We start from the raw sequence: 27316 nt of genomic DNA on the forward strand, positions 1-27316 counted from the left end.
CACAAATGCAGGCCGTGATCGCTGCAACGCACCCGAGAACAAGTATTCCCAGACTGGAAATTAAGGGGAAGGCATAATATGGGATTTTCATGCAGTGGTAGCATCATAGCTGCCAAGGTTTCAGATTGCTATGTGTGACATTTTCTTAATTTCAGTATAATTAGGAGTGACATTTCAACAACTCTGAGTGACACTTTCTTGCGAGCAAAATCTAGCAATGAAGACACGAGAAATATATACATTTCAGAAATTACACCCATTTGAGCAACAACGAACTCTAAAACGAGTCACATCATAATCCACAAGCTGTATTCCTGAGCTGTGCGCCCTGGTCCTGCATGCCACCCACTACCTGCCAAACGCTGCTGGTGGTACAAAAGGGGGTGGTGATGGACGGAGCATCTGAACCAATCAAACACTCACACCCAGTCAAAAGATCTGGGTTTGATCCATCACCGTTCTTTAGCCCACTCTGCTACCCCAGTTCAGACATGGCTATATGCAAATCAGTCTGACCCTGTGCCTCATGGGAACAGTCCAGCCCGAACTGCCAAGCCATGCCTTCCCTGGACCGGAAACAAGCTTCCGAGGACCGGTTTCTGGCATTCCAGCCGTCTTCAGCTCGGCTTGCTTGAATCTAGTGGCAAAGTGAGCAAGGGACTCACATCTGAGCATACCCTGCCACACTTATGGTGGCCAAAGCGGTACAAAAGGGGGTGGTGATGGACGGAGCATCTGAACCAATCAAACACTCACACCCAGTCAAAAGATCTGGGTTTGATCCATCACCGTTCTTTAGCCCACTCTGCTACCCCAGTTCAGACATGGCTATATGCAAATCAGTCTGACCCTGTGCCTCATGGGAACAGTCCAGCCCGAACTGCCAAGCCATGCCTTCCCTGGACCGGAAACAAGCTTCCGAGGACCGGTTTCTGGCATTCCAGCCGTCTTCAGCCCGGCATGCTTGAATCCAGTGGCAAAGTGAGCAAGGGACTCACATCTGAGCATACCCTGCCACACTTATGGTGGCCAAAGCGGTACTAAAGGGGGTGGTGATGGACGGAGCATCTGAACCAATCAAACACTCACACCCAGTCAAAAGATCTGGGTTTGATCCATCACCGTTCTTTAGCCCACTCTGCTACCCCAGTTCAGACATGGCTATATGCAAATCAGTCTGACCCTGTGCCTCATGGGAACAGTCCAGCCCGAACTGCCAAGCCATGCCTTCCCTGGACCGGAAACAAGCTTCCGAGGACCGGTTTCTGGCATTCCAGCCGTCTTCAGCCCGGCTTGCTTGAATCCAGTGGCAAAGTGAGCAAGGGACTCACATCTGAGCATACCCTGCCACACTAATGGTGGCCAAAGCGGTACAAAAGGGGAGTGAGCCACAAAACGGTGATGGATCAAGCCCTGATCTGTTGACTGGGTAGGAGTGTTCTGATTAACTCACATACTCTGTGCATCACCACCCCCTTTTTTAAATTATTTTGGCCACTATGAGTGTGGAAGGGTATGCTCAGACATGAGTCCCTTGCTCGCTGCACCATCAGGATTCAAGCAAGCCGGGCTGAAGACGGCTGTAATGCCAGAAACCGGTCCCCGGAAGCTTGTTTCCTTTCCAGTGAAGAATTGGCTTGGTAGTTTGGTCTGCCCTGTTCCCATGATGCACTGGGCCAGGGACAGACTAATTTGCATATAGCCAGGTTCTGAACTGGGATGGTGCAGTGAGCCAAAAAACTGCGATGGATCAAGCCCTGATCTGTTGACTGGGTAGGAGTGTTCTGATTAACTCACATACTCTGTCCATCACCACCCCCTTTTTGAAATTAAACGCTGCTGGTGGCACCATCACTCCACTCAGTTTGTCACACAGAGATACACTACAGGCTCTGCTGACTCGGTGATGGTTGGTGCACTGAGAAGTTACGTTGGCAAGCACCAGTGGCTCTCACAACCACCTGACCAAGGTGCGAGCAACTACTAACACAGCTTACAGTCAGTGAGAAGACAGACTGCTATGTGATGTACAGTCAGTTATCAGCTGTAACAGGGCAGACAGGTGGCAGCTCAGAAGAAAACCATGGCTGTGGCACAATTTATAAAACATTTTACTATCAGGAGTATTGCCAAGCAGTCCTGCGCACATGAACAAAAACAAGAAAAATAAAGATGCACAGTTAAATTCGGCACAACGCTGAAACTTGTACTCCATGAAAACTTCTCAGAAAACGAGCTGCTCAACGAGTCCCTATATCGTCTCTGCTACACTTTATGAGACCGCTTGCAATTCTAGCATAACCTGATGTGAATACAGAGTCCGCAAGCTGCACAGATTAACAGACTCTGAGGGCCCTATATACATTGTTTTCAGAAGTATAATGTGATATTCTCTTCAACCGTCTGGTTCTCCTTTGTCTTCATGAAGGGAAGGTATGAATGATTTTTCAGTTGTGCACCCTCCCACATCAGTTATGTTTGGGTTTTATGTACACCTGTGCTTAGTCCCTTTAAAACCGATTACATGGATTTATACAGAAACAAATATCCATTAAAAAAATTCCACCATTCACTGAACTTCAGGAAGTGTACATTCCGTTCATCCGATCATCGGTATATTCCATACCTTCTACGCTGCTGTCTAACTTCAGCAACCCCTGCTCAATGCAGACCTTCTTGCACCCACTTCTGCTGCATAATTCTGGAGACAGAGTGCGAACAGCCACTCTTTCAGTGCCGCCCCTACTCTGCAATTGATCAAGTTTAAACCGGCCTAGTTTTTCCTAACCTTCCTGCTCTATTGCTGCATACAGTTATCGAAGCTCAATCATTATAGTAACAGTAAAGCATGGACAACCAGCAGCACGGCGCGCGCCATTAATAAAACAATTTGCAGCATAGAGAGATACATCACGAGGCACTACTTACTTACTTTCCGACACAATCATTCTTCATACGGGCCGCACCTTGCCTAACGACTCCTGCCGCAGCAAACACCGGACTGGGCATGATGGGTGGCTCAGCAACTCCAATGGCTTCCCCGGTCTGTGCGGGGGTCTTAGCTGAGCCGCTGGTCGGGTCCGTTGCCTATTTGAAATGAATAACCAGTGCACAACTTTGTCATACTGAGAGCAGCGCTGCCATTGCATTAAGCCTGCCACGAGTTTCATTGTACTGTAGCCGCTCTGCACTTCTTAGTTTGCGCCCGCGGTGACCATCACTAGTACTACCGATGTTGATGGCGCCTCTGATGATCTCTGGAATCCCCTGCCGTTCTAACCTGCCAACCCCCTTACCTCCCTTCCTCTTGGCTCCTCCAGGACGTGACGGAGCACGTGGTCCCAATCTCGGGGCCCCCACGGTGCAACACAGCTGCAGCAGCCACTGCTGAGGGGGCAGGCCCCGGCCGCCCTCGGGTCTGATGAGTAGCGTCTGAAAGCCAGGCCGCGGCAGCAAATGACATGCAGCCAGGCAGCAGGGGAGGCATGATTGTAACCTTGTAGCACTCCAGAGTTGAGCAGTCAGTTCTTTCACTGTTAAGTTACTGAAGAGAGCGCTGCTGGCAACGCACGTCTGTTGGAAGCAGCAGAACCGTGGCACAGAATATGCTACAGGTGCCGGCGGCACGCACTGGAACTGCTGAGTAGCCAGTTTCAGACTGGCATGATTACAATTATGCGTGACAATGCATTTCAGTGCGGTGATGCGGAACACCACACTGAAATGCGTTGGTGTCACACACGATGCGTGATACTTGACAGGCATGTAGCATTGTTTTGTAAACAAAACACATTTCTCAGTTTAAATAGAAATAAGGGAAATGTGTGCTGTATATTGTTGCGCCCTTGTTCTTTGGTAATTTGGTGGTTTATTCCCCACATTTTATTTGTCTTTCGTTCCACTACCCACTACTGCTTGAGAACTTTTCAAATGTTTACAAAAGTTTGGAACAATCTTAGTTCATCCATGATAAGATGCTAGCAGGGCAGACAGTCGCCCAACTACATGGGCCCAGCATGCACCAAAGCTGCACGTCTTGCCAAAATAAACTATTTGTCAGGGTGGGTTATAAGGAGCTGCTCGCACTATTCTACTTCAAAAACAGGATGAGCAGATGTCACTATGCATCCCTTTCACCTCAAGGGAAAACTAAAGCTTAGGTAAGGGACGCAATGAGCTAAACTCCACTGCAGTATTTCATAAATATATTATTTGAGAAGTTTTCCGTGGGTCTAAGTGCAGAGTGCCGGTTAAGGGTTTTCACACCATCTGACTGGACTTGCTGTTTAGTTTGTTTTATTTATTTATTTATTTAAAAGGTTTTATATAGCGCTGCTGGACCAGAGAGTATCGGAGCGCTTTACATAGTTAAAAGAAGAGAACATAGGAACATAAACAGGAATTTATTAAATACACAATACAGTTTTATAGTTTACCGGAAGATTACAAGAAACAATAGAAGAAGAATGAGAGAAAAAAGAAAAGGAGTTGGGTGAGTGAAGGGGTCATGAGAGGGGAGTAGAGGAGGGATTGGGCGGGTAGAGCATAGTGAAGGAGGGGGAAAGGGGTAGGGTAAGAGCGATTAGTGTTAGAAGAGTGCTGAGCAGGATTCAGGATAGATAAAAATTAGGGTCCCCAGTGTTTATTGAGGAGAAGTAATTTGAGTCTCTTTTTGAAGAGAGGGTAGGAGGGGTTGCAGCGAAGGTCTTTGGGAAGAGAGTTCCAGATCGTAGGGGCATTGCCGGAGAAAGCATGAGATTGGGTCTTTTTACATTTGAGTTTAGGAGGGATAAGGACAAGGGAATTAGCAGGTGTTTTTGTTTTTTCTTTGCAATTAAGACACCACGAGATTATTCCTGGCACTGTGCAAGATATCTGTGACAGTAACTTTTTTAGGTAACATTGAAATTTCAGTTTTTTCTTCCTCCTAAAGTAGAACCACGTCACAGAACATTTTTCTCTACTTAAATCCGTGTTGCACAGCAGCCAACACTGCTGTCCAACATATCTAAAAACATTGACAACGCAAATAAACCTTGTCGTCACATGGAGGGTGAACCAAGTACACCTTCCTTCCACTTACCCACCAGATACTTTTTTTTATCAATCCCAAACAACCACTCCATGCAAGTGCATGTGTTTGTCTTTCTGCTCCTTGGTTGGTGCATTATGTAGCGCAAACACGACCGAAGGTGTTGGAGTGCTTTACATGAGCACCATTTACATTTCACAGGGATACTCACCGAGCCCTTAATTTATGCACCCCTTGCTCTCCCATTCCCTGCATTCTCCATCTTCTTCCACAGGCCCCTGGTTAGTTCCCCCATTGTGACTCCTACACACTCAATCCTGTGTTCCTTCACTCCGCAGCCTCGGTCGGCTGTCTCCGCTTCATATTTACCCCTTTATGAATGCTATTATGTAGGGAATTAACCCCCTGCTCTGGCAAATCCCCTCGTGGCCACCATCCTCCTCCCTCTCTTCCCACACCCAACCTATCATATTCTTTTTTCCATTCTGGGACTTTTAGTTTTATTTAATCCATTTTCGGGGCCTTTTATATAACCCATACTCGGCCTGAAGGTATTGGAGTGCTTTACATTAGCACCACTTACATTGCACAGGAACAATTTGTAAAAACGTGTTACACCGCAGTGGCTTAAAGAAAAGAAAAGAAAAAAAACATTTTTTTAAAAAGCCCTATGACTCAGTCAACGCTGACCATAGCGTTTTTTTGCATTTGTGCCAACCCCTCCAGCTTCTCAAACCGAAGGCACAGGTGACCATATTTACATTTCATCCTGCACCCTTATTATCACCCTCCATCCTGCACCCTTCTTATCACCCTCCAAAGTCAGGGCTACACACTCTTTGCCTGAGGTTCCTCTAAATACAGCCACACCTCCAGCACCACCATACATCACTTGGCATTCTTGATGAACAATTCTGGTTTTCAACTAATACATTGTTTCAACCCCTCTGGAGTTTGAATGCATACCACCTTGTTTCAGTCTCTGCTCTTCAGTGATGGACCCCTCTGATCCGAATGTAAGTGACATTTCTTCCTCCCCTCTCATCCAATACCTATTTGCATCTGTTCGTTGATGCATACCATTTTATTAAATGTAACAATTACTTTGTGTATGCTTACATAAAACCATTTTTTTAATAACATTACATCTCTGCTAACTACACCTTATTATACATTAGTTCAATGCTATATAAAAAAAACAGGTACTACATTAAGAGCTTGGGTCCCTTGGTTATTACTTCAACATTTGTCACAACTTGAATAGCCAATAACAGTTTCTAAAATTTTAAACAAACATTAAAATCACCTTTTTACAAATTTTAATAGTCCGGTTAGATAGCAACATGGATTCCAATAAAAAAACTTCTATAAAAGAATAACAAAGCTAAGCAAGCATTGAAAATGCAATAGGTCTCGCCTTTATTAAGTTAAAGCTATTTGCTTTGCTAATGGTATTGTATAGTAAAGCAAATGGCTTTAACTTAATGAGAGGCGAGACCTATTGCATTTTTAATGCTGATTCAAAGAGCCTCTAATCGCAAGCGATAGTACGCCATGCACGCGTTGTGGAGAAACGCTGCAACCCATACGCGTGCACATCTTCTCTCTACCCGCTTGCACATCTGGGAATCCGTATTGATTCCAAAAGGCTCTCGCATGGCGAGAGCAGCGCATACGCGCTGCAAATGCCAGGCGAGCCTCAGTCAAGTGGCTTTTCTGCTAGCAAAGGTTTGTGGCATAGTTCTTTTAGCACAATGTGAAAACCGCTAGATGGTGAATCACAAACGTATTCTCAATCCTGCTTATTTAGTGCTGGACTTCGAGGTACATAAGCAGAATGCAAAAGTAAAAAAAAAAAAAGGCTTTAATCAATAGGCTAGAAATGCATAAAGTAACTGTTAGTGTTTCATTACTTATTATTCTCAAACGGTGTTTCAACTAACCCTGCGCCCCCACTTTCTGAGAGCTTGAAGCCTCAGGATAGCCATGTCACACAGATTATTTACACTCTTAAAGGCAAACACGCATCCCCTCGCCTACATCCGTCATTTATAGCCCTTTCGCATCTTGAACTAGACGTCACATGTTCCAATGATGTAGAATACTTCCACTTGTGATTGGGACACATCTGTTCTCCAAAATAAGTTCATAGGGCATCTTGATGACATAATCTAGTGTTGGGACTAAATTGTAAGGCAAATTACTACATTTAGATGGGATCATGGGATGGCCTCACCCTTGCTGACTCAGGAAGAACCACCCAGTAGCGTAGCCAGTATGTCATGGGCCCTAGTACAAGGAAGGAAATGGGTACCCTGGCTGCTGGCTGAATAATAAAATACAGACATATTCAGGGTTGAATGTTCCCCTCTGTTCCCCAGTGTCACTGCACCTGCTAAAACAATGGAAGCTACCATAGATGCTACCAGACAAGAGTCAGGTGGGAGACACCCGATTTTCGAAGCCAAAAACTGCTTTGTTTTGACGATCTTTAACTTAAAGGTGCCGGTTTCATTATTGGTCAATGAAGAAAAAAAAACATTTTTTTCCTCTAGCGCCGCTCTTCCGAAATGTTGGACTGTATGACCTACGCCAGTGACTACCAACCTACCAGTCAAGCCTACATACACCATGAGCAAAATGTTTAGGCATAGCACCTCACTGTGTGTGATATCTGAGGCACATCCCACCAGGTGATAAAAAGCTGACCATTCTGATTCCCTCTCAGCGATCAGGTTAATTGCCCTACATAGTGACCTGAACTTTCCCGCTAATTTACTACCTGTCATAATACTAGAGGACTCATTCTGTACCATTGACGTGATCTGGGACCAAGCTGTTTCACAGAAGAGCCGCCCAGTGGTGGCTCGGTGTCCGTTTAATGCTTGCACACCCAGACCTTGATTTCCCAAAGGATTCGAGACACCCACCTTGTGTGGAGCTCACGTGCAATGGCCCACGCCACGTGATCCCGAGTGGCACAGAAGCACCATGCTTCTGTCTTGAGTGTAAGAGAGCTCTTATTTCACTCAATATCACCAAGAACATTAGTCTTTAGTTAGACAAGCCACGCCCCTTAAGGCACGCCCCCAATCGAACACTTTAAAGTGATGTGACTCGCCCAGATCCAGCCCATGCACTTGCTACTTGCACTTCTGGGCTACCTCAATAGGAAATATAGTTTGATGAAAGATGTGTGAGACCTAGTTGCCTAACACACTTAATCAGATACCAGTTGGGCAGAGGTGCCCGCACGATGAAATTACCCTTGTGAAATTCGTATCTGTGCGAATCAATTTACAAGTCCACTAAAATTTCCTACGATCGTGAGACCGATTCTATTGCAATGACCACAACTCTGCAAGTCAGAGTGTACATTTCTACCAACAACAGTGCTTAACAGTAGAGCGCATATTTTCCCAGAAAAGTAATTTACAAATCGAATTTCTTTTCACACATATTAAATATAGCAGGGATTCATCAAACTCTGTACGCCAATCTAAGTCTGCAATATGTAATAAGCCGTGGGTTACAATCGCAAACCTCATTAGCAAGCGAAAGCACGCCATGCGTGCGTTGTGGAGAAACGCTGTGACCCGTACGCATGCACATCTTCTGTCTGTCTGCGTGCTCATCTTCTGTCCGTCCGCGTACACATCTGGGAATCCGTATTGATTCCAATGGCGAGAGCAGCGCATGTGCGCTGCTAACGCCAGACGAGACCTAAAAATGTTACATTTGCAAAACATATTGGCTTTGCCAATGCTTGTCTAAAAGATTCCAAAGCACGTTTTTCCACCTATGCATTTTCCATAGACTTTTTAAACCGATGTAGTGGGAAAATGGCAGGATGGATTTAGATGAAATTTGTCTGTAATATAGATGGAAGGGCCCTTTTTGGTAGTAGATCTGAATTGGTGCAGTAGCGTTAACGTTATAAGGCACAAAAATTGAGTGATATATTGGGCCGCTGTTCATGGTGATGACCGAACAGTGTATGATTGGGTAAGGAAAGTCCTTACAAAATTAAAAAGCAGCCATATTGTTTTCATCAAACTTAGTCTGTGTTCTGGATTTGAAGGGGAAATATTGTGTACTACTATTTTAGAAGTGCAAAGGAAGGAATGAGGCAGATTAGCTCAGTCTGCAAAGGTAGTGAGAAGAGTAGTTCTATTACTATATAAACAATATGGCTGCCTTTTCATTTTGCAAGGGCAAAATATTGTTTAGACCATATTTAGTCTGCTTTCTAGGTTTTAAGGGAAATATAGTACAGTGTAATTTTCAGCATGTTTTTTTTTATTGCTGTAAGTACCACAGTACTTTTTGGGTAAACTTTTTTTAAAATGACGTTAAAAGGTATGTACCATGCTACACTGTAAAATTACAGTGGCATACCACAGTCCAATATATCACAACGTTTTTGTGGCTTATAACTTTAAACTACTGAACCACTTTAGATCTTTTACCACAAAGGACCCTTCCACCTCATGATCTATATTTCATCTAAATTCATTAAGCCATATTCCTGTTAGATCTATTTAAAAGAGACACTATGACACAGCACTCCACTCCTCACAGACCCCCTAGTATATAGCAGCATGGATTAGCAAATTTAGTGGCACAAAAATGGAAATTTAGCGGCACAAATATGGAAATTTAGCAGCAATTTTGCGGCATTTTATTTGACCGTTTTTCCTACAACAAACACAGATATCTTCGTTTTTTTACTTATTTAACAAAATGAAGCTATGTATATTTACAATGTAGACACTTTGTTTGGCTTCATATAGGACATAAACATGTTAATGAATAAATGCCCCAAAAGCAATCCTCCCAGTGCCCGCCGCACACCACCACCATTACATTATGGTTTAGCAGACTTTGGCCGATGTTACCCATGGAAATGATAAGCCATAAGATCACCCAATCGCAAAATCGCAAAATCCTGGGGGTCTGAATAGAGGCAGATGAACAGAAAAAAAAGTCCCCAAGCGGAAGCAGACCAGTCCTAGGGCTAATCTCCAGGGTCCACATAGTACATGCACATATAAGTATATAATAAGTATATACTAAAGTATATACAAGAGGTCTCGAATGCTCGACAGAAAAAGGGAGCTAAAAAAAATCTGGTGATTAAAAAAACAAAAAACATCAGAAATGGCTGTGCTTCCTACAAAGTCTGACCATTAAATCTTCTGTATACTACATCTGGGTCATCCTCTACTGATTTGTGTTTGCTTCATACAGCAAAGGGTGGTCATTATCTGCCTTGTTGCCTATTGCACATTTCTAGGAGGGCCGTGACCCCATCACTGTATGTTAATTCGGCGACCTGTCCTCTTAAAGGAAAAGTGAAACAAGAGACACTAATTCAAAGTGTGGTTGCCAAAAAAATGCATTCTGCCATTATTAAAGCCACATATGGAGTGCCCCAATGCTTTTCCTTTTCTCTATACTTTTGTACATTTATATGATGACTCAAATGAAATAATTTAATTGTGTTGAGGTAAAATTGAAAGCTCTTGATTGGGTCACCTGCCCCTTTCAGGTAGGCGGGCATGTTTAGTGAGTGGATGCACGAATATGCGCTGGACATGCTGGCCTTCCAGGCTCATCTTATGTTTCAAATGTCATCCTCCTAACACTGCCTCCCTTAGGGCCTTTCTTGCACAAATGTGGTCTGCTGAAGATCAAAGACTGTGAAAAGGATCCTTCTCTAGCAGAAAATCCGCAGAGATTGTGTTTTTGTAGTACATTTCTTTACTGCAGTCTTCACATTGTGGAAACACCAGACACTTTTTAACCTTGATCGACGTAGCCAAAGTATTTCTTTGGTTTGAAACAAGTGCCTGGCACTTTTTAAATGTTCGTGGAACACCCTAATCGTAATGCAGTCCTGGCTTGTGCTGGGCGATGTAGTCTTATTCTCAATAAATCTGTCCCTTGAGTGTATTAGGAGGTTTGCATTATTTATGCAAAGACTTTTTTTTTTGTATGAGCTTGGGAAAGCCTTGCATGACATTCCCTCCTCCCTCCCCTTCTTCTCTCCCAAAACATCACTCCCCACCTCCTTCATTTTCGCGGGCTCTTGAGTAAAAATTGCCGATTTTGCAAGCACTTTTGTAAAAATCGCGGTATTTTTACAAAAGTGCAGATTTCGCGGGAAATCGCAAAATCCTGGAGGTTCTGCCTCGAGAGCTTTCTATCGTTGTCTGACCTCTTAAATCACCAGAAGGGTTGTCTGGACTGGTGCAGGGTGTCCACTTGCATAAGTGTACATCCTATACCAGGCAAGTTTCTCACAAGGGGAAGCAAAAACTCATCATTTACATCACTGTTCAACTGGCCTTCGATTGGTCATACATGATATCTGTGAGGGAACAGTCCGAATAGAGTCAACAGTTGTTTCAGTCTCTCGTCGCTCTGAGCTCTTCATCAGGACCATTGATTTCTGGTGCAAAAGATGCTATTTGCAAATGATGAGTACCAAAGGACACAATTACAAACCAATCTTAATAGAGAACAAACCTACTTACTGCTTATCTGTAGTTTTACTGTTGATCATACTTGGAAGTTACAAAAAGCAGCTTGTTTTGGGGGGGGAGTGGGAGCATTATCGATACTGGACACTTAAGTTCATTTAAGGAGTCCTCCACGTATTGTAGAAGGAAGTCCATCACTTGGAAGGAATGATAAGAATTTGACTAAAATGTGTATATATAGGCAGCTTCTCAAAATGTAGCTGGGAAGGTCAGCAGTAAATCCTGGGGGTGCCCACGAGACGTGTACATGCAGTTTGTATAGCAGTGGCCAGTGGTGGTATACATACATGGTGGCTTGTTGGAGAGCCCAACCAGTCCGAAAAACAAGTGAATTAACAAAGGCACCTCCTGGTGTGTCACATCTGTAGTAACTGTGTGACTGGTAACCAACTTAAGGGTCAAATAGTTGCCCAACTACAATGCAATTCTCTCCAAAAATAAGTCGAATAAAGTGAATTAGTTCTGCATGTTGACAGGTGGTGGAACACGCCCAGCATTGCCGTGGGACTCGCACTTGCTTCTCATGGCATGGAAATCAAAGGGTGGGCGCTGCACATGGAGAAAAACTAAATTGCGATTCTCCTGAAGAAGCTAATAAAAATGAAAGTTAAAAAGGAGATTTTTTTTTTTTACTTTGGGGATGGGTGTTGAAGTTGAGGCCTCATGTTTGTTTCGTACTTTCTGTTCAGGGGCATAGCTATCAATAGTGCAGCAGGTGCAGTGGCAACGCGGCCTGGTGGGCCCACTGGACCCCTCTTGTAGTTTTATTTATTTTACTACCAAACCAGGGGATGGGGCCGTTTTCCTTGCTTTAATTTGGGACCATGCCATCTTTGTTTCGCTATTGTTCCTGCTTTCATTTGAAACACTTTAGAAGGGTTGTTAAATGTTTTGTTTTCTACATGATGCAGCAGGTTTTTAATCCGAGAAGGACATGGAGATGCAAACAGTGGCTCAAGGGTGTTTGCTGTGTGATCGGATTTCTCGTATCAAGTGGGGGTGTTAAGCTTTGAAGCTGGTTTGGCACAAGGCAGCATCTCGTGGACATGGGGCTTGAGTGGTAAGTGCCGATTTCGCGGGCACTTTTGTAAAAATCGCGGCATTTTTACAAAAGTACCAATTTCGCGGCAAACCGCGAAATTCTGGAGGGTCTGTGTCTGTATGACACACCACTTCACTCTTGACACTCCACGGCCCATTCTGACACATTGCTCAAGCGAAACTTAACTGAACTTTTGTTGAAAATGTTAATAAAAATCTCCTCTGTGTGATCCAACATTGCATCTGCTGTGTTAGAGGCCCTGCAACTTCTAAAAAGTGAAGATACATTTGTTGACCTTGGTTGCCTCACTGGAACTGGTTCATCATCAAGATGAATTGGAGACCAAGATCCAAGTTCTAGAAGAGTTTCAGAATCCGAAATCCGTAATCATTGAAATGGGAGGACTTTGCGAACCACTGCAAATGAAACCATCTGCACATTCAGGTTGGGGGCATTTTTATTCACGGAAGAATTCGTCTAGTTCCATTGAGGATCTACTTCACAGCCCAGACGTCCAAATATATTAGCCGCAAATGGCCTACAAAATATTTCTGATCAACAAAGGAATAAGCCTTAATGTTCACACAAGAATTTACTTCTTTAAAGATAAAAAGGAGACTGGAATGCGTCAGAGCAAAACCTTATTTCAAGATTTGACACAATTCACCTTTGCCTCACTCCTATTACTGTTAGAAATGACATCTGTTCTTAAGGAGGACATTTGCTACCATTGTGGGGGCTCACCTTTTTAACTCATCTTCCAATTTCACAGTATCTTTTTCTCACCCACCACAAAATCTTATCCTGCCAGTGTTCTTCCTCTGGAAAGGCCCTAGTAGATGGAGGCTTCAGAGTCAATGCTAGCAATCGGTGGGAAACCCAGCGTTCGCAAGCAGAAAGGAATGGGTGTTTAAGCAAAATAGGAAGCACCAACAGAACAGAAAAAACAAATCCAAGATCGATGCAAACTGAGAGTTTCTAACTATCCAAGACAATGATGTACCTTCTGCGCTGCTCACTCCATATCTATGAACTCGTTGATGACTTAGTAATGAGTGTGAGGCCCCTAAACCTCCTTTCTGACTTAGAATCTACGCTTGTATCACTTTATATTGTTCAGGGGTTAGGCCCCCAGTATTTGTATCCAAAAATCCTTTGATCCTCTAGGCAGAGGGTGTCTGTGCCCAGCCAGAACCACTTTAGCCTTTTCTGGTGTGATTTCCTGGCAGGGGGTCGAGACGGCATTGCAGAGGCAGACTAGGCCCTTTGAGGTGCGAGGAAATCTCCTCCCTTTTCCTCCATCGCAGCCCAGGTCTATTCAGCCCTTTCCTGACATACATAGACTATCGGGAGTCCCCCTTGCTTCATAGCCTTCTGTCGTTCAAAACCCAGACAGGCAATCCACATTCCAGCAGAGGCACATGGGATGACTGAGCAAAGAAAATACGTACTTCCTAAAAGTGGTATTTTCAAACACAGAATGTAAAAATCACCTTTACTAAAAGATGCATTGTTAGATTCTGAGTTCAGGCATACTAAATTTTATTTTCCCACCTAGTTCCCAGGGCCAGTTATGTTTATAAGATGTTATAAACAAACTTCCCATTCTGCCCTATGGGGAACAGGTAGCCTTGCAATAGTGAAAAACGAAATGGGCTGTAATTCACTATCAGGACATACCAGGGCATGTCCTACCTTTCACATACACTGCACCCTCCCCACAGGGGTACTTTGGGCCTACCTTAGGGGTGCCTGACATGTAAGAAATGGGATGGTTAGGGACTAGCCAGTGTGTGCACGGGCCAAGTCGATCTGACTGTTGCAAACTGCGCGCACACTCTGCAATGGCAGGTCTGAGGTACCTTTTCCGGGCTACTCACTTGGGTGGCACAATCGGTGCTGCAGGCCCACCCGTAGCATTGGATTCCCAGGCCCTGGCACACTCTGTGCGCTTTATTAGGGGCTGACAAATAAACCAAACAGCCAATCATAGAAACACTAATCAATACCACAATTTACACAGAGAGCATATGCACTTTAGCACTGGTAAAGTGCCCAGAGTCCTAAAGCCAAAACAAACCGGTCAGGAAAAGATAGGAGGAAGAAGCAAAACTTTTGTGGATAACCCTGCAAAAAGGGCCATTTGAAAACAAGTCTACTAATACAAAAAGTCTACTAATAAATTATACCCTACATCAAAACTGTGTTTTTTGCTTACATTCTTTTGTGGCACATCTTTCTTTGCCTTATGTAGGATCCTGGGCCATTCATCAGGAACTCTTCTCATTCAAAGCCTGCCTTGCATTCCTTACGTACACACATCCACAACAATGACCCACCTGAAGTTAGTGGTGCTCCAGTGTCCTTTAGTTAAGTATAAGATCACCTTATTGCTACAGAGGGTAGCATATTTAGGGCCCCTCACTTACCTTGGAGTGAGGTTATAGAAGCTCTCAGGGCTAGAAGTGTCATGCTGAGGTTTTGAAAACCTTACTGTTTACTCACAGCAAGTGTATTTGCAAGGGGTAGGATGTTGTGTAACAATCATGGACCTTCACAATTTCACTTGCTGTTCCTGGTTATGAGCCAGTTAATCAACCTGCATAGCCTTGGTCTTAAATTATGACGTGAATATTGGTGCCATTTCTTTGCGACCATTAGATGGTCTGTGGCTTCAGCTAAGTCCTTGCTCTTGTACTCCATCACACTTACTGTTAAATTTTGTTCCCACAGACTTGACTGGCCGGTGAGAACACTGAGCTTCAGCCACGATGGAAAAATGTTGGCTTCGGCATCTGAGGATCATTTTATTGATATTGCCCAGGTGGAAACAGGTACGGTTTGTATCAGCACTGTAGGAATTTCCTGATCAGAAAGATTGCATGTGGGAGATTGGGTTTGGGGAGAATTTGTGAGATGTAGTAGAAATGTGTTGGACACGCTCACACATGTAAACACACACCACACACTCACACTTTCTCTCTCGCTCGCTCTCGCTCTCTCAGGCGCTCACATAGAGATCCACCAGCGCTCTCATACACTATCTTGCAGACACCTGCACACTCCCTCCTAAACTAACTCTCACTAGTTCTTATGCAGACTGTAACTCACGCACATACTAACTCACACTCTATTTCCTTCTTTGATTGCGTGTTGCAAGAAACATACATTTTACCTCTGCACCACAACAGGTGTGGTGGTTATTGGTCGTGCTGTGGGATTCGGAAACAGTTATTGTAAATGGTTTAGCGCCTCTCAAAAACTATACTCCGCTAAGAAAAGACTTCCAGGAAGAGCCTTCTTTAGGGCCTCCCTCCCCCAAAAGGTGACATCAAAAGAAACCTTCCTGATTACAATCTTTTTCCAAACATAGGCTAGTAGAATGTACAGCTGAGACAAAGATAGCTTCATGCCAGGCTTTGATCATCAGGAACAATATGCCTCCAGAAGCCCACCTTTTGCTATCATCGACTCTGCCTTTGACAGCACATAGTATTGGAGTGGCCACATGAAGGAAAGAGAATTAGGTAGGGTGGAGCTAGGAAGGAAATCTGGTATGAAATAATGATCACATGGTAGTCACAGTGGCCACCTGTTTAATCTGTAACAATTCACTGGATTATATAAATATCAATCTCTTCACATTAAGAAAACACTTATAAGAATTAGGGTACAAACAGCATCACTCAATCCAAAGTTTCTTTTACTGTATTTATACTTGTGTTGTTTTCCAAGGTGTTACCTTAGATGCATGTTGTTTCTGATAGATACATCTGCCAGTGGATTCCTCACCTTGTGAATATCCCCCTTGCGTCAGCAACATCCGGAAATGCTTTTGTAGCCTCGCGCCGACGTGGGCGACGTCATAGAGACACGGCATCGCACGCGACTCCGCTGACGTCACCGACACTACAATAGGCCCACGCCGGCGTGATGACATCAGTTCCCTTTTTTCCGCGTCGTCGACGCTAACGGTTTCGGGAATCTCGGTAGCCAACTGGTGACTTTGTTACCTTATTATTCGCTTTCTGCTTCTTTGTTTCATCACGATGTCGTCAAAGAAGACCGGCTTCAAGCCCTGCAGGGAGTGCAGGAAAATGATGTCCATTACTGACCCGCACGAGGACTGCATTTGGTGTTTGAGCTCTGACCATGATGTGGATGGATGTTCATCTTGTCGGAAGATAAACCCGAAGGCCCTGCGGGAAAGAGAGACCAAACTCCTGGTAGCGAAGCTGAAGGCTGGCAAGAGAGGAAAATCTTCGAGATCTTGCTCTCGAAGGGCGAGGTCGAGGTTGAGATCTAAGTCAAGATTCAGATCTCGAGAGGAGTCGTCTTCGAAGTCCGCTTCAGACCATGCTTCGAAGTCGAGAAGGAGACATAAGAAGAAGAGGCATGAGTCCCGACGTCATTCCGGTAAGGAGTCGGGCTCGAGGTCACCGAAGAAGGTACGTTCCAAGGTGGTCACGATGGATGTCTCGGATCATGAAGGTGAGGCCTCGCCTTCGGAGTCGCAGGTACAGTCGCCGACTCGAGCTTCGAATCCGGCGCCGTCCCAGGCCCGAGAAGAGGAAGAGGTTCATGTGGATGAGGATTTTGCGCCTGTCGAAGAGACAAATCCAAACCCTCCACAAGACCAGCCTGAGGGCCTTCAGCCATCTTTCCCAGCACGAGGCCAGGACCCATCAGCGTTTTTAAACGCTATGTATGGTGTCTTTTCAAGGGCGTGGTACCCCTCTGGCGCACCTTCGGGTCCCATGGGTCCTCTGGCCTTCAATTTAGGAGTCCCTCACTCCTATCCTCCTGCTCCATTCATGCCCTTCATGCCGGCTCCGACGCCGCCATGGCAATACCCGGCTCCGCCGAGGTAGTCGACGGCGGTTCCGGCGTTGCCCGCTCCAGATCGACCTCGAGAGCATCCCAGTGGGCCATCGGATTCGATACCGACGTCGATTCCGGCTCCGTCGGAGCCGTTGGTGGATCCGGCTGCGAATCGTGTTAAGGAGAGGTCCAGAAAGGAGGCACAACGCCTTTTGGAGGAGCAGAGGTATATGGAGTCACATCCTGATATGGAGGAAGGTGAACTGGAGGATGACTGTTCTGATGATCTAGCTGATGCTGGTAGCCTGGATTTTTCTCCAGAGTGGGAGTTAACATCCGGTTCTGATGCGCCTTCAAAGGACGTCCAGCCTTATCATGTAGTGATGAGGAAGGCAGCAGAACTTCTGCAATTGACTTTACCAACAGTAGAGTTTAAGTCCAATCTTCTTACAGAAGTTTTACATTCACCCAGCTCTGTGGTGGAACCATTACTTCCGTTTAATGAAGCCATAACGGAGCCTATTACGGAGGTGTGGAAAAAACCACTGACAGCTCCTGCAGTATCCAAGAGTGTGGCACGAAGGTACAGGGTTGCACCTGAAGACCCTGCTTTTCTGACGTCTCCTCCATCACCTGAGAGTCTAGTCATACAAGCAGCCTGTTCCAAAAAGAATGTGAGTGCCTTTCCTCAGGTTCCCGGTGATAAAGAGGCAAAGAAACAAGATCAGGTGGCTAAAAAGACCTTCTCCTCTGCGAGTATGGCGTTGAAGTAAACTAATGCCACTTGCCTTATGGGGAGGTATGTGCATGCCCTTATGGATACTATGCGTACTTTAGCTCCTAAGATTCCTGATGACAGCAGGAGGGATTTTGAGGAGGTGTTATCAGACGCACAGGCTGCGGCTCGCCAAGTGATACAGAGTGGTCTGGACACTGCAGACTCGGTGGCACGTATCAAGGGCACTGCAGTTGCCACGAGGAGATCGGCTTGGCTGAAAACTTCAGACTTTTCGACAGATGTTCAAGCGGCTTTGCTGGATCTGCCGTTTGATGGATCTGGTCTCTTTGGCAAGAAGGCTGATACGGCCTTGGAAAGATTTAAAGACAGTAGAGCAACTGCTAAATCTTTAGGGCTTCAAATCAGAGGTTCTTCAGCCAAGAGGTTCAGAGGTTTTGGACGCTCTTGTAGTGTAGTTCCTATATTCCCAATAGGCTCTGCGCATTGGAATAATATAAACAGCAGTGTAGACGTAGGACTAAGGTCATCTAGGTCTCTACTGACTATATTAGACTTAATTAGTTTGCCAGCTAGCTCAGAGGTCACTAGAAACTTTCACGAATGTTCAGGAAAGAGTTAACTCTCCTGATTTAGACAAGAAGGGATTAGTTTCTGACAACCGCATAAACATGACAACTCAGAATAAAGAGTATATCTCTGAGCAGTCTTCCTTCTCATGCAAGAGAAATGAATTGCCACAATTGCAATACTTATCATGAAGTAAAGTGCGTACAGTAAAAGGAGTATTATAAAATAATACTGTAAAAGCATTGATATGGTTTCTTAGCCGTATGATACTTTAAAACGGATAAAATATATACATACATAAAAACATTGACTAACGTACTCAACTGGTGCTTCTAAGATACGCCTACCCCGGTGTACCTGACCTAAGCCTAATACGTGGGAAGGAGTAAATAAGTTGCAGTTTAAGTTAAGTTGGTTTTTGCCAAGAATCTGAATCAAGAATTCTCTCAAGGGTTTAGTCAGCTCCGTACCTTGGTTCTAGAATGAAGGAGGTCTTGTATCTCTCTCTCAGGACTCTATCTCCCAGCAACCCGCAAGGGTGACTGGAAACACCGGAGCAGGATTTTCTCGGCTGGAGAAAGACAACGTCTCTCTCAGTGCGTCAAAATGGGAGGGTCGGCTTCCTTCGGCTCTCGCATCAGCTGGGCTTCGGGCAAGTAGATAGCCGCTCTGCTCCAAATCACTGTGTGTTTGCTTAAGGCAACGTTGGTATATTTATACCTGAAAGGTTCCGAGTTTGACGTAAGGTTGGACATAAGACGTCACTAAGAACTAACAGTTCTTTCTGGACTCCAGGAGTTCTTGTGCAAATCAAAACAAAAGCAGGGGGATTTCCCGGGCTGCTGGAGGCTTGGTTTGTTTAAAGAACGCATTGTACTTTCTAGGAGTCTATGGGAGTAGCCTTGCCGTATTTGGACTGCATTGGCGATTACTAAATATGGATATGATTCTTATGCCTTTATAAGGATATTATTTGTTATAACCACATAAGGGCATAAATCGGGAAAATCACATTAGGGTCCTATATAGAATCACAACACCCACTCCACGTATTAATGTCCATCATTACTAATTACTAAGCAATACTAAACATATAACGATGCATGTGTGTTCCAACCCACCCCAAAATACATAAATTGCATTTGAAATGGTGTATGGCATATACACGAAAATGAGTATTGGTACTGTACGTTTTTCAAGCAGTGGTATCATTCAGTTAAATGCATGTTCGAGGCATGTGGGCTGCTAAATTCATATCTATGCATAGATCGCCGCCTAGTGTTGGGTCCGGATGATTGCACATTGTTGTCCTGGAAGAGTCTTCGAAGTATCACGAGATAGGTGGCTCCTCCCCTGGACTACAGTGCGCATGGGCACCGACTCCATCCCCAGATTGTTTTTTTCCGCCATTGGGTTCGGATGTGGTTTCGACGTCTCCGTGTCGGAACCGATAAACTTTGATCTTAAGGCCAAAAGGCCTTCGTTACCTGCGTCGGTATTGTTTGCGTACGGTCTCGAGCGTCGTCCGACTCTCTGAGCCGGAAATCTACGGAGTCCAGTAACTCCTCGGACATCGAGGCCCTCTCGTCGCAGCAAGACCCCGACGAACTTAACATGGAGCGGAGCCCGTTCAAGTTCTGCCCCGTCTGTGGATCCAAATATCCACACATCGATGTGCATCCGGTCTGTAATAAATGCCTGTCACCGGACCACAACGAAGAAAACTGCATGGCCTGCTCTAAGTTCAGGTCCAAGAAGACGCTCAAGCATCGGCGCGCGGCGCGCCTGGAGGCCCAGCGAGCGACACCGGCACCCGACAACATATTCGACGACCCCGCGGAAGAAGGCGATAGCCATCATCTCCAGATTTCGCCACCGTCGACGGAGGTCCAGGCCGATCCAGAGGAATACGTCGAAGGACAGGCCCAAGACCTTGAATACGTCGAGGAGGTAGGGGACGACGAAGAAGTTTATGGGGCCGCGGAAGATAGCTCAGAGGAAGAGCTATGCCAATAGTCTACATTATTCAGGCTCAGGTCACGGGATCGCCACTCGGCCTTACCCACGACCCTGCACCGCTATCCCCGGCCCCGCCTTCTGGCCCGGCCACGGACACTCAAGCGGAGCCGCCATTGCCCGTATCGAAACCGAAACCTTCGGATCCTACGGCGCACAAGATGGCCGACGTCCAGTCGAAAACGAAACCGAAACCTACGGACTCGACAAAACCTAAAATGGCCGACGTCCTACAAAAACTATCAAAGCCTGCTCCTTCATCGACTCCGTCGCCCTCCGGCCCACAAAAGTCGAAGAAGGCTGTTGAGTCGACAGCGCCGCAGAAGGTGCACAAGGAACCCTCCTCCAAGAAGGCCGTCCATCAGGCGTCGACCACGGTTGCTCCGGCGCGGACACCTAAACCTCTTGAGACGCCTTCGGACGCTGCTACAGCGCCGTCCAGTAAACGCACGGCCGACCCAAAGTCGACTAAAAGCCACGACCCAAAGGCCGCTGGCTCAACGCATCGGCACAAGGATGCGGGATCTGCTGCATCGGCGCCAAAGCCTTCAACGGAGCCCCGACACATTGCAGCCGAAGATTCGTCGACGCAAATACCGTCGACACCAAGCAACTCCGACGCCACCGAAGATCGGCCGTCGGTTACAAAACCCTCTACCTCCTTCACGAAGCAGGTTACTGACTCCCTTAAACGTATAAGGGAAAAGACTTTGTCGTCCACGGCTTCCACGCCATCGGCTCCGAAATCGGTGGACACACCTTTGAAGTCCACAAGCAAGCTTATTTACACTCTGCCACCGAAGGTGGCCCCAAAGGCTTTTGCAACCACGTCGGTGCCAAAACCGTCAGATCCGTCCACGCCAAAGAGCCTCTCGGATCCATATCAAGCCTCAGAGGAGCAATCTGAGCATTGCATCGATGCCCAAACAGGGAAATTGACCCTTTATAAGAGGAAAATCACTTCCCAACCACTGGAATCATATGTTATTCCACTGAAGAAGAAGAGGCCAGCTCTGGACATTCCTTCACTTGTGGAGCCTATTCTGCCACCACCAAGAAGGAGTCCATCAACTTCCCCCAACCAATCAGGAGGGGATGATGATGACCAACAGGACCAATACAATTTCCCAGTTGGCAATGACCCTGATGTTCAGCAGGACTCATATGGCGACACTGGGGACCAAAGTGGACATCAGGTGGTACAAGATCCACAAGGCTTTGGGACTCGTACATCTCCAACAGAGGATTCTGCTGCATTTAATGCTTTACTCGAACGTGCAGCAGCAAATCATAATGTGGACATGCATGCTGACCCGGTAGAGGAAGACTTTTTATTTGACACTTTCTCCGTCTCAGAGAGAACAGTTAAAATACTTCCTATGCTTAAAGGTGTCCTTAAACATGCCCCAGAGATCTTTAAGGAACCTACCAGGGCGAGGGTGGTGAACCCACGTATCGAGAAAAAATACAGGCCAGCACCTGGAGATCCTGCATATATTCGAGGACAGTTGCCTCTAGACTCGTTGGTGGTCGCCAATGCCCGCAAGAGGGCAAACTCCCAAACGACGGGTGAAGCTCCTCCCCCAGACAAGGAGTCGAAAGTGCCTGAGGCATCGGCAAGAGGGTGGCGGCGCAGGCTGCCAATGTATGGCGTATTGCAAACACACAGGCACTATTGGCACGCTACGATAGGGCGCATTACGACACCCTAGAACAGCTCCTTCAACACCTACCTGATGAGTTTAAGGAAGCAGCCGAAATGCTCATACAAGAGGGAAAGCTTATCTCCAACGCTGCAATAAAGTGTGCACTTGATGTGGCAGATACAGCGGCGAGGGGGATTAACACAAGCGTCATGTTGAGGCGACAAGCTTGGCTTCGCATATCTGGATTTAAGCCTGACATCCAAACTACAATCCTCAACCAGCCCGTCAATCCTGACACACTGTTTGGTCCAGATGTAGACACCACCCTTGAAAAAATTAGAAAGGACAAGGAGACTGCTAAGTCCATGGGGGCGCTTCAGTCACAACAATTCAGGGGAAACACTTTTCGTCGCTCAGGAGCACGTGGTGTTACCAGAGGACAATTGGGTCAACAAACACAATACGCGAAAGGTGGTGCACAATCCTCGTACCCAAAGCAGGGTAGAGGGAGTTAGAGGTAACAGTGCCAAGGGCAGAGGCAGAGGGAACAACAACTCCCGTTCCTCTGCCGCCAACAAACAGTGACTCTCTGTCACTGCCCCCCGACCATACAACACCGGTCGGGGGGAGACTCCAGCAGTTCCTGCCAGTCTGTCCGTCCATCACCACAGACAGGTGGGTGAGAAAACATATCCAGTACGGTTACTGTTTGGAGTTAACATCCACTCCTCCCAACATTCCCCCAAGACACCGTCCTATGTCGGCAGAGCACTTGCACTTATTGCAGCAGGAAGTACTGGTGATGCTGCAAAAAGGCGCAATCGAGCTCGTGCCAGTGGAAGAGGAAGGCACAGGGGTCTATTCCCTGTACTTCCTCATCCCAAAGAAGGACGGATCCATCAGACCTATTCTGGATCTACGCCCCCTCAACATGTACATACTGTCAGAACACTTTCACATGCTGACGCTGCAACAAATCCTTCCCCTGCTCAATCATGGGGACTTCCTAGCAACCTTGGACCTCAAGGATGCTTATTTCCACATCCCACTCCACCCATCCTCAGGTTTACCATTCTAAACAGGCACTATCATTTCAAAGTCCTACCCTTCGGGGTGACTACTGCCCCCAGAGTGTTTACAAAGTGTCTGGCGACAGTGGCGGCGCACCTCAGGAGACAGAACATACATGTCTACCCGTACCTAGACGACTGGCTTGTTCAAGCAAAGTCGGAACAACAGTGCGCCGCGGACATGTCCCACACTATTCAACTCCTTCACAGCCTGGGGTTCTCGCTAAATTACCCGAAGTCGCACCTTCAACCAGCCCATGTGCGGCAGTATCTGGGCGCGACACCCTGACTGCTATGGCTCAGCCCAACCCAGTCAGAATCGACAGCATTCAGTCGCTGTGCCAGAAGTTCAGACCGCAACACTCCCTGCCAGCGAGAGTGTTCATGCAGTTGATAGGCATGATGGCCTCCTGCATCTTCATAGTCCCGCACGCGAGGTTGCACATGCGCCCGCTCCAAGAATGCTTGGCAAATCAGTGGACACAGGCTCGGGGACAGCTAACAGACCTAGTGTTGGTGACCGGTCGGGCATACAACTCTCTGCATTGGTGGAATCCACACAACCTTTGCAAGGGCCGACCGTTCCAAGAGCCAGTGCCACAGATAATCCTAACAACGGACGCATCTCTCCAAGGGTGGGGCGCCCATGTGCTCCACTACACTGTGCAGGGACTGTGGTCCACCCAGCAGCAGAAGTTGCACATCAACTACCTGGAATTGATGGCAATCTTCATGGCGCTGAAGTCCTTCAAAGTACATTTGTGCAACAAAGTCGTGTTGATCCGGACGGACAACATGACCGCCATGTACTACATCCAAAAGCAGGGAGGTACGCACTCTCCACAACTGTCTCATCTGGCTCAGAGCATGTGGAAGTGGGCCATTCAGAGGAACATCTTCCTCATGGCAGAACACCTCCCGGGCAAGGACAATCAGATGGCGGATCTGCTAAGCAGATACAGCCATCAAATGCACGAGTGGGAGATACATCCATCAGTACTCCACCCGTACTTCCAGCAGTGGGGTCATCCAGAGATAGACCTGTTTGCCACAAGGGAAAACGCAAAATGCCAAAGCTTTGCCGCCAGGTTCCCTCACCCAGAATCGCAAGGGAATGCGATATGGATGAACTGGTCAGGCAAATTTGCGTACGCTTTTCCCCCAGCGCCCCTCATTCCGCTGGTGGCAAGAAAGCTAAAGCAACACTCGATGACTCTCATCCTGGTTGCTCCAACATGGGCACGCCAACCATGGTACACCACGTTTCTAGAACTTTCCGTGGTACCGCATCAAAGGCTGCATCTCACATCCCGGCTCTTGACGCAGAACCATGGCGACATTCAGCATCCAGATCCGCGGCAGCTCAATCTGGCGATCTGGCTCCTGAAGTCTTACAATTTGGCTACCTCAACCTGCCTCCGGAATGCATGGACATCATCCGGGAGGCACGTAAGCCCACTACCCGAGCTTGCTATGCAGCTAAATGGAAGCGGTTTGTCATGTACTGTACAGACAACAATATCAACCCGCTAGATGCATCCATTCCTAACATCATCTGCTATTTGTTACATCTTTACAAATGCAATCTAGCGTACGCTTCCATTCGGATACATTTATCCGCCATAGCGGCTTATCTCCAGAATAGGCAACACCTCTCTGTTTTCAGGGTGCCTGCCATTAAAGCCTTCCTAGAAGGACTGAAGCGAGTCATTCCTCCCAGAACGCCACCAGCTCCAGTGTGGAACCTCAATGTGGTCCTCACTAGGCTGATGGGCCCACCTTTTGAGCCACTGCACTCCTGCGAGATCCAGTTTCTCACATGGAAAGTGGCTTTTCTCATTGCTATCACATCGCTCAGACGTGTAAGCGAGCTGCAGGCGCTCACAATCCAAGAGCCATTCATACAAATACATTCCAACAGGGTAGTGCTCCGCACTAACCCCAAATTCCTTCCTAAAGTGGTGTCACAGTTTCATATCAACCAAACTATTGACCTGCCTGCATTCTTCCAAAACCCACAAACGGTAGCAGAAAGAATGCTTCATACATTAGACGTTAGAAGGGCGCTAATGTACTACATTGACAGAACACAACCCTTTAGAAAAACACAACAACGTTTTGTTGCCTTCTCAGCACAGCACAAAGGCAACCCCATTTCCAAAGCAGGAATAGCCAGATGGATTGTTAAGTGCATTCAAATCTGTTATCAAAAGGCTAAACGTACTTTAACAATACCCCCAAGGGCGCACTCCACACGCAAATTGGGGGCCTCCATGGCTTTCCTGGGGAACATTCCCTTAGAAGACATTTGTAGAGCAGCCACATGGTCTACACCACACACATTTACCAAACATTACAGTGTAGATGTGCATTCAAAACAGCAAGCAGCTGTAGGACAGGCTGTTCTCAAGACACTTTTTCAAGCTTCTGCAGCTGGCACGGGCAACCGCCGTTAATGGAGGGACTGCTATGTATTCTATGCATAAGATATGAATTTAGCAGCCCACATGCCTCGAACTGAATATGCTACTTACCAGTATGCATCTGTTCTTGGCATGTAGGGCTGCTAACATTCATATTGCCCGCCCTCCTCCCCGGTGCCCGTAGCGGCTGCAGATACTCTCTCTATATTCATCGTTAGCATGGCCATCCTTTACACTGTCTCACTCCATCTATGCCACAATGGCTAAAAACAATCTGGGGATGGAGTCGATGCCCATGCGCACTGTAGTCCAGGGGAGGAGCCACCTATCTCGTGATACCTCGAAGACTCTTCCAGGACAACAATGTGCAATCATCCGGACCCAACACTAGGTGGCGATCTATGCATAAGATATGAATGTTAGCAGCCCTACATGCCAAGAACAGATGCATACTGGTAAGTAGCATATTCAGTACTGCTGATGGTAGTGTAAGACAGACGTCCAACATGCATTCTTCTCCACATAGCAGACATCGAAGCACAGGTAAGATGCAATCTTGCCAGATTGGTCTGAATGAAAGAAACCAAGTTGTACTCAGATCTCTTAGCCGGGCTAATCCGAGGACTTTAGTGATTAGGTCTCGGTAGCGTATTGCTAAGATCGTTTCTCCCATCCTAGCTGAAGTTTTGTCTGTGGCTTGGCTTGCCATATCGGAGCAGAAGGATCAAAAATAAAATTCCTGCTACTAGTCCCAAAAGAAGAGGCAGGCCGCCGAAAAAGGAATGGACAAAATTCGAGAAAATGCCCAGAACTGTTTCAAAGGGTGCTAACAGTCCCGAAAAAATTGTCTTAAATACATGTGCGATGCCACTGGTATCAGACATGTTTAAGATTTGACCTAACATTTCTACGAAATGGACGGGGCAATTTGTTGATAATAGGGAATGTATCTCTGCTGCTGTCCTTGCAACTTGCAGATCATACGTCTCTTTGGACGAGGTTAAAGGCACAGTTGTCTGTAAAAGAATAGACTTCATTCTGCTTAAAGTATCAATTTGAATAGAAGAGATATTCAAAGAAGGCCATATTGCCGCCTCCATGTCTGGATTGCTGTTTGGATACAATACTTGCATACAGCAACTGACCATGGAAGTAACGCTCACGAGATAGGCTTTTCCTGGCACCATGCCACAACAGCTGTGGTCACTTATTAGAACATAACTGAAGTTGGAAAGTTGTCTGGAGTGCCATGCAGGTGACATGAAAGGTTATTTGATGACCCTTCGCAGGCTCCATGCAAGTTAATACCTTGACACAGATGTGTACCGCTTAGTGATTTTTTACAATTGTTACCACTAAGGAATACCTCTTTTTTTCCTTCACTAAACATTTGTGTGTATAAGGTAAATTCCATG

At 46.3% G+C, this 27316-nt stretch overlaps 1 protein-coding gene across 1 annotated transcript in view; it reads left to right on the forward strand.

Moving 5' to 3' along the window:
* THOC3 (THO complex subunit 3) overlaps positions 1 to 27316 on the forward strand; it is a 111485-nt gene that overhangs the window by 42042 nt on the left and 42127 nt on the right. Inside the window, exon 5 of the mRNA XM_078652826.1 lies at positions 15353 to 15453. Coding sequence (XP_078508952.1) covers positions 15353 to 15453 — 101 coding nt within the window. The remainder of the gene's footprint in view (positions 1 to 15352; positions 15454 to 27316) is intronic.

This window comes from Lissotriton helveticus, chromosome 7, assembly GCF_964261635.1.
Source record: "Lissotriton helveticus chromosome 7, aLisHel1.1, whole genome shotgun sequence".
Taxonomy (NCBI): Eukaryota; Metazoa; Chordata; class Amphibia; order Caudata; family Salamandridae; genus Lissotriton; species Lissotriton helveticus.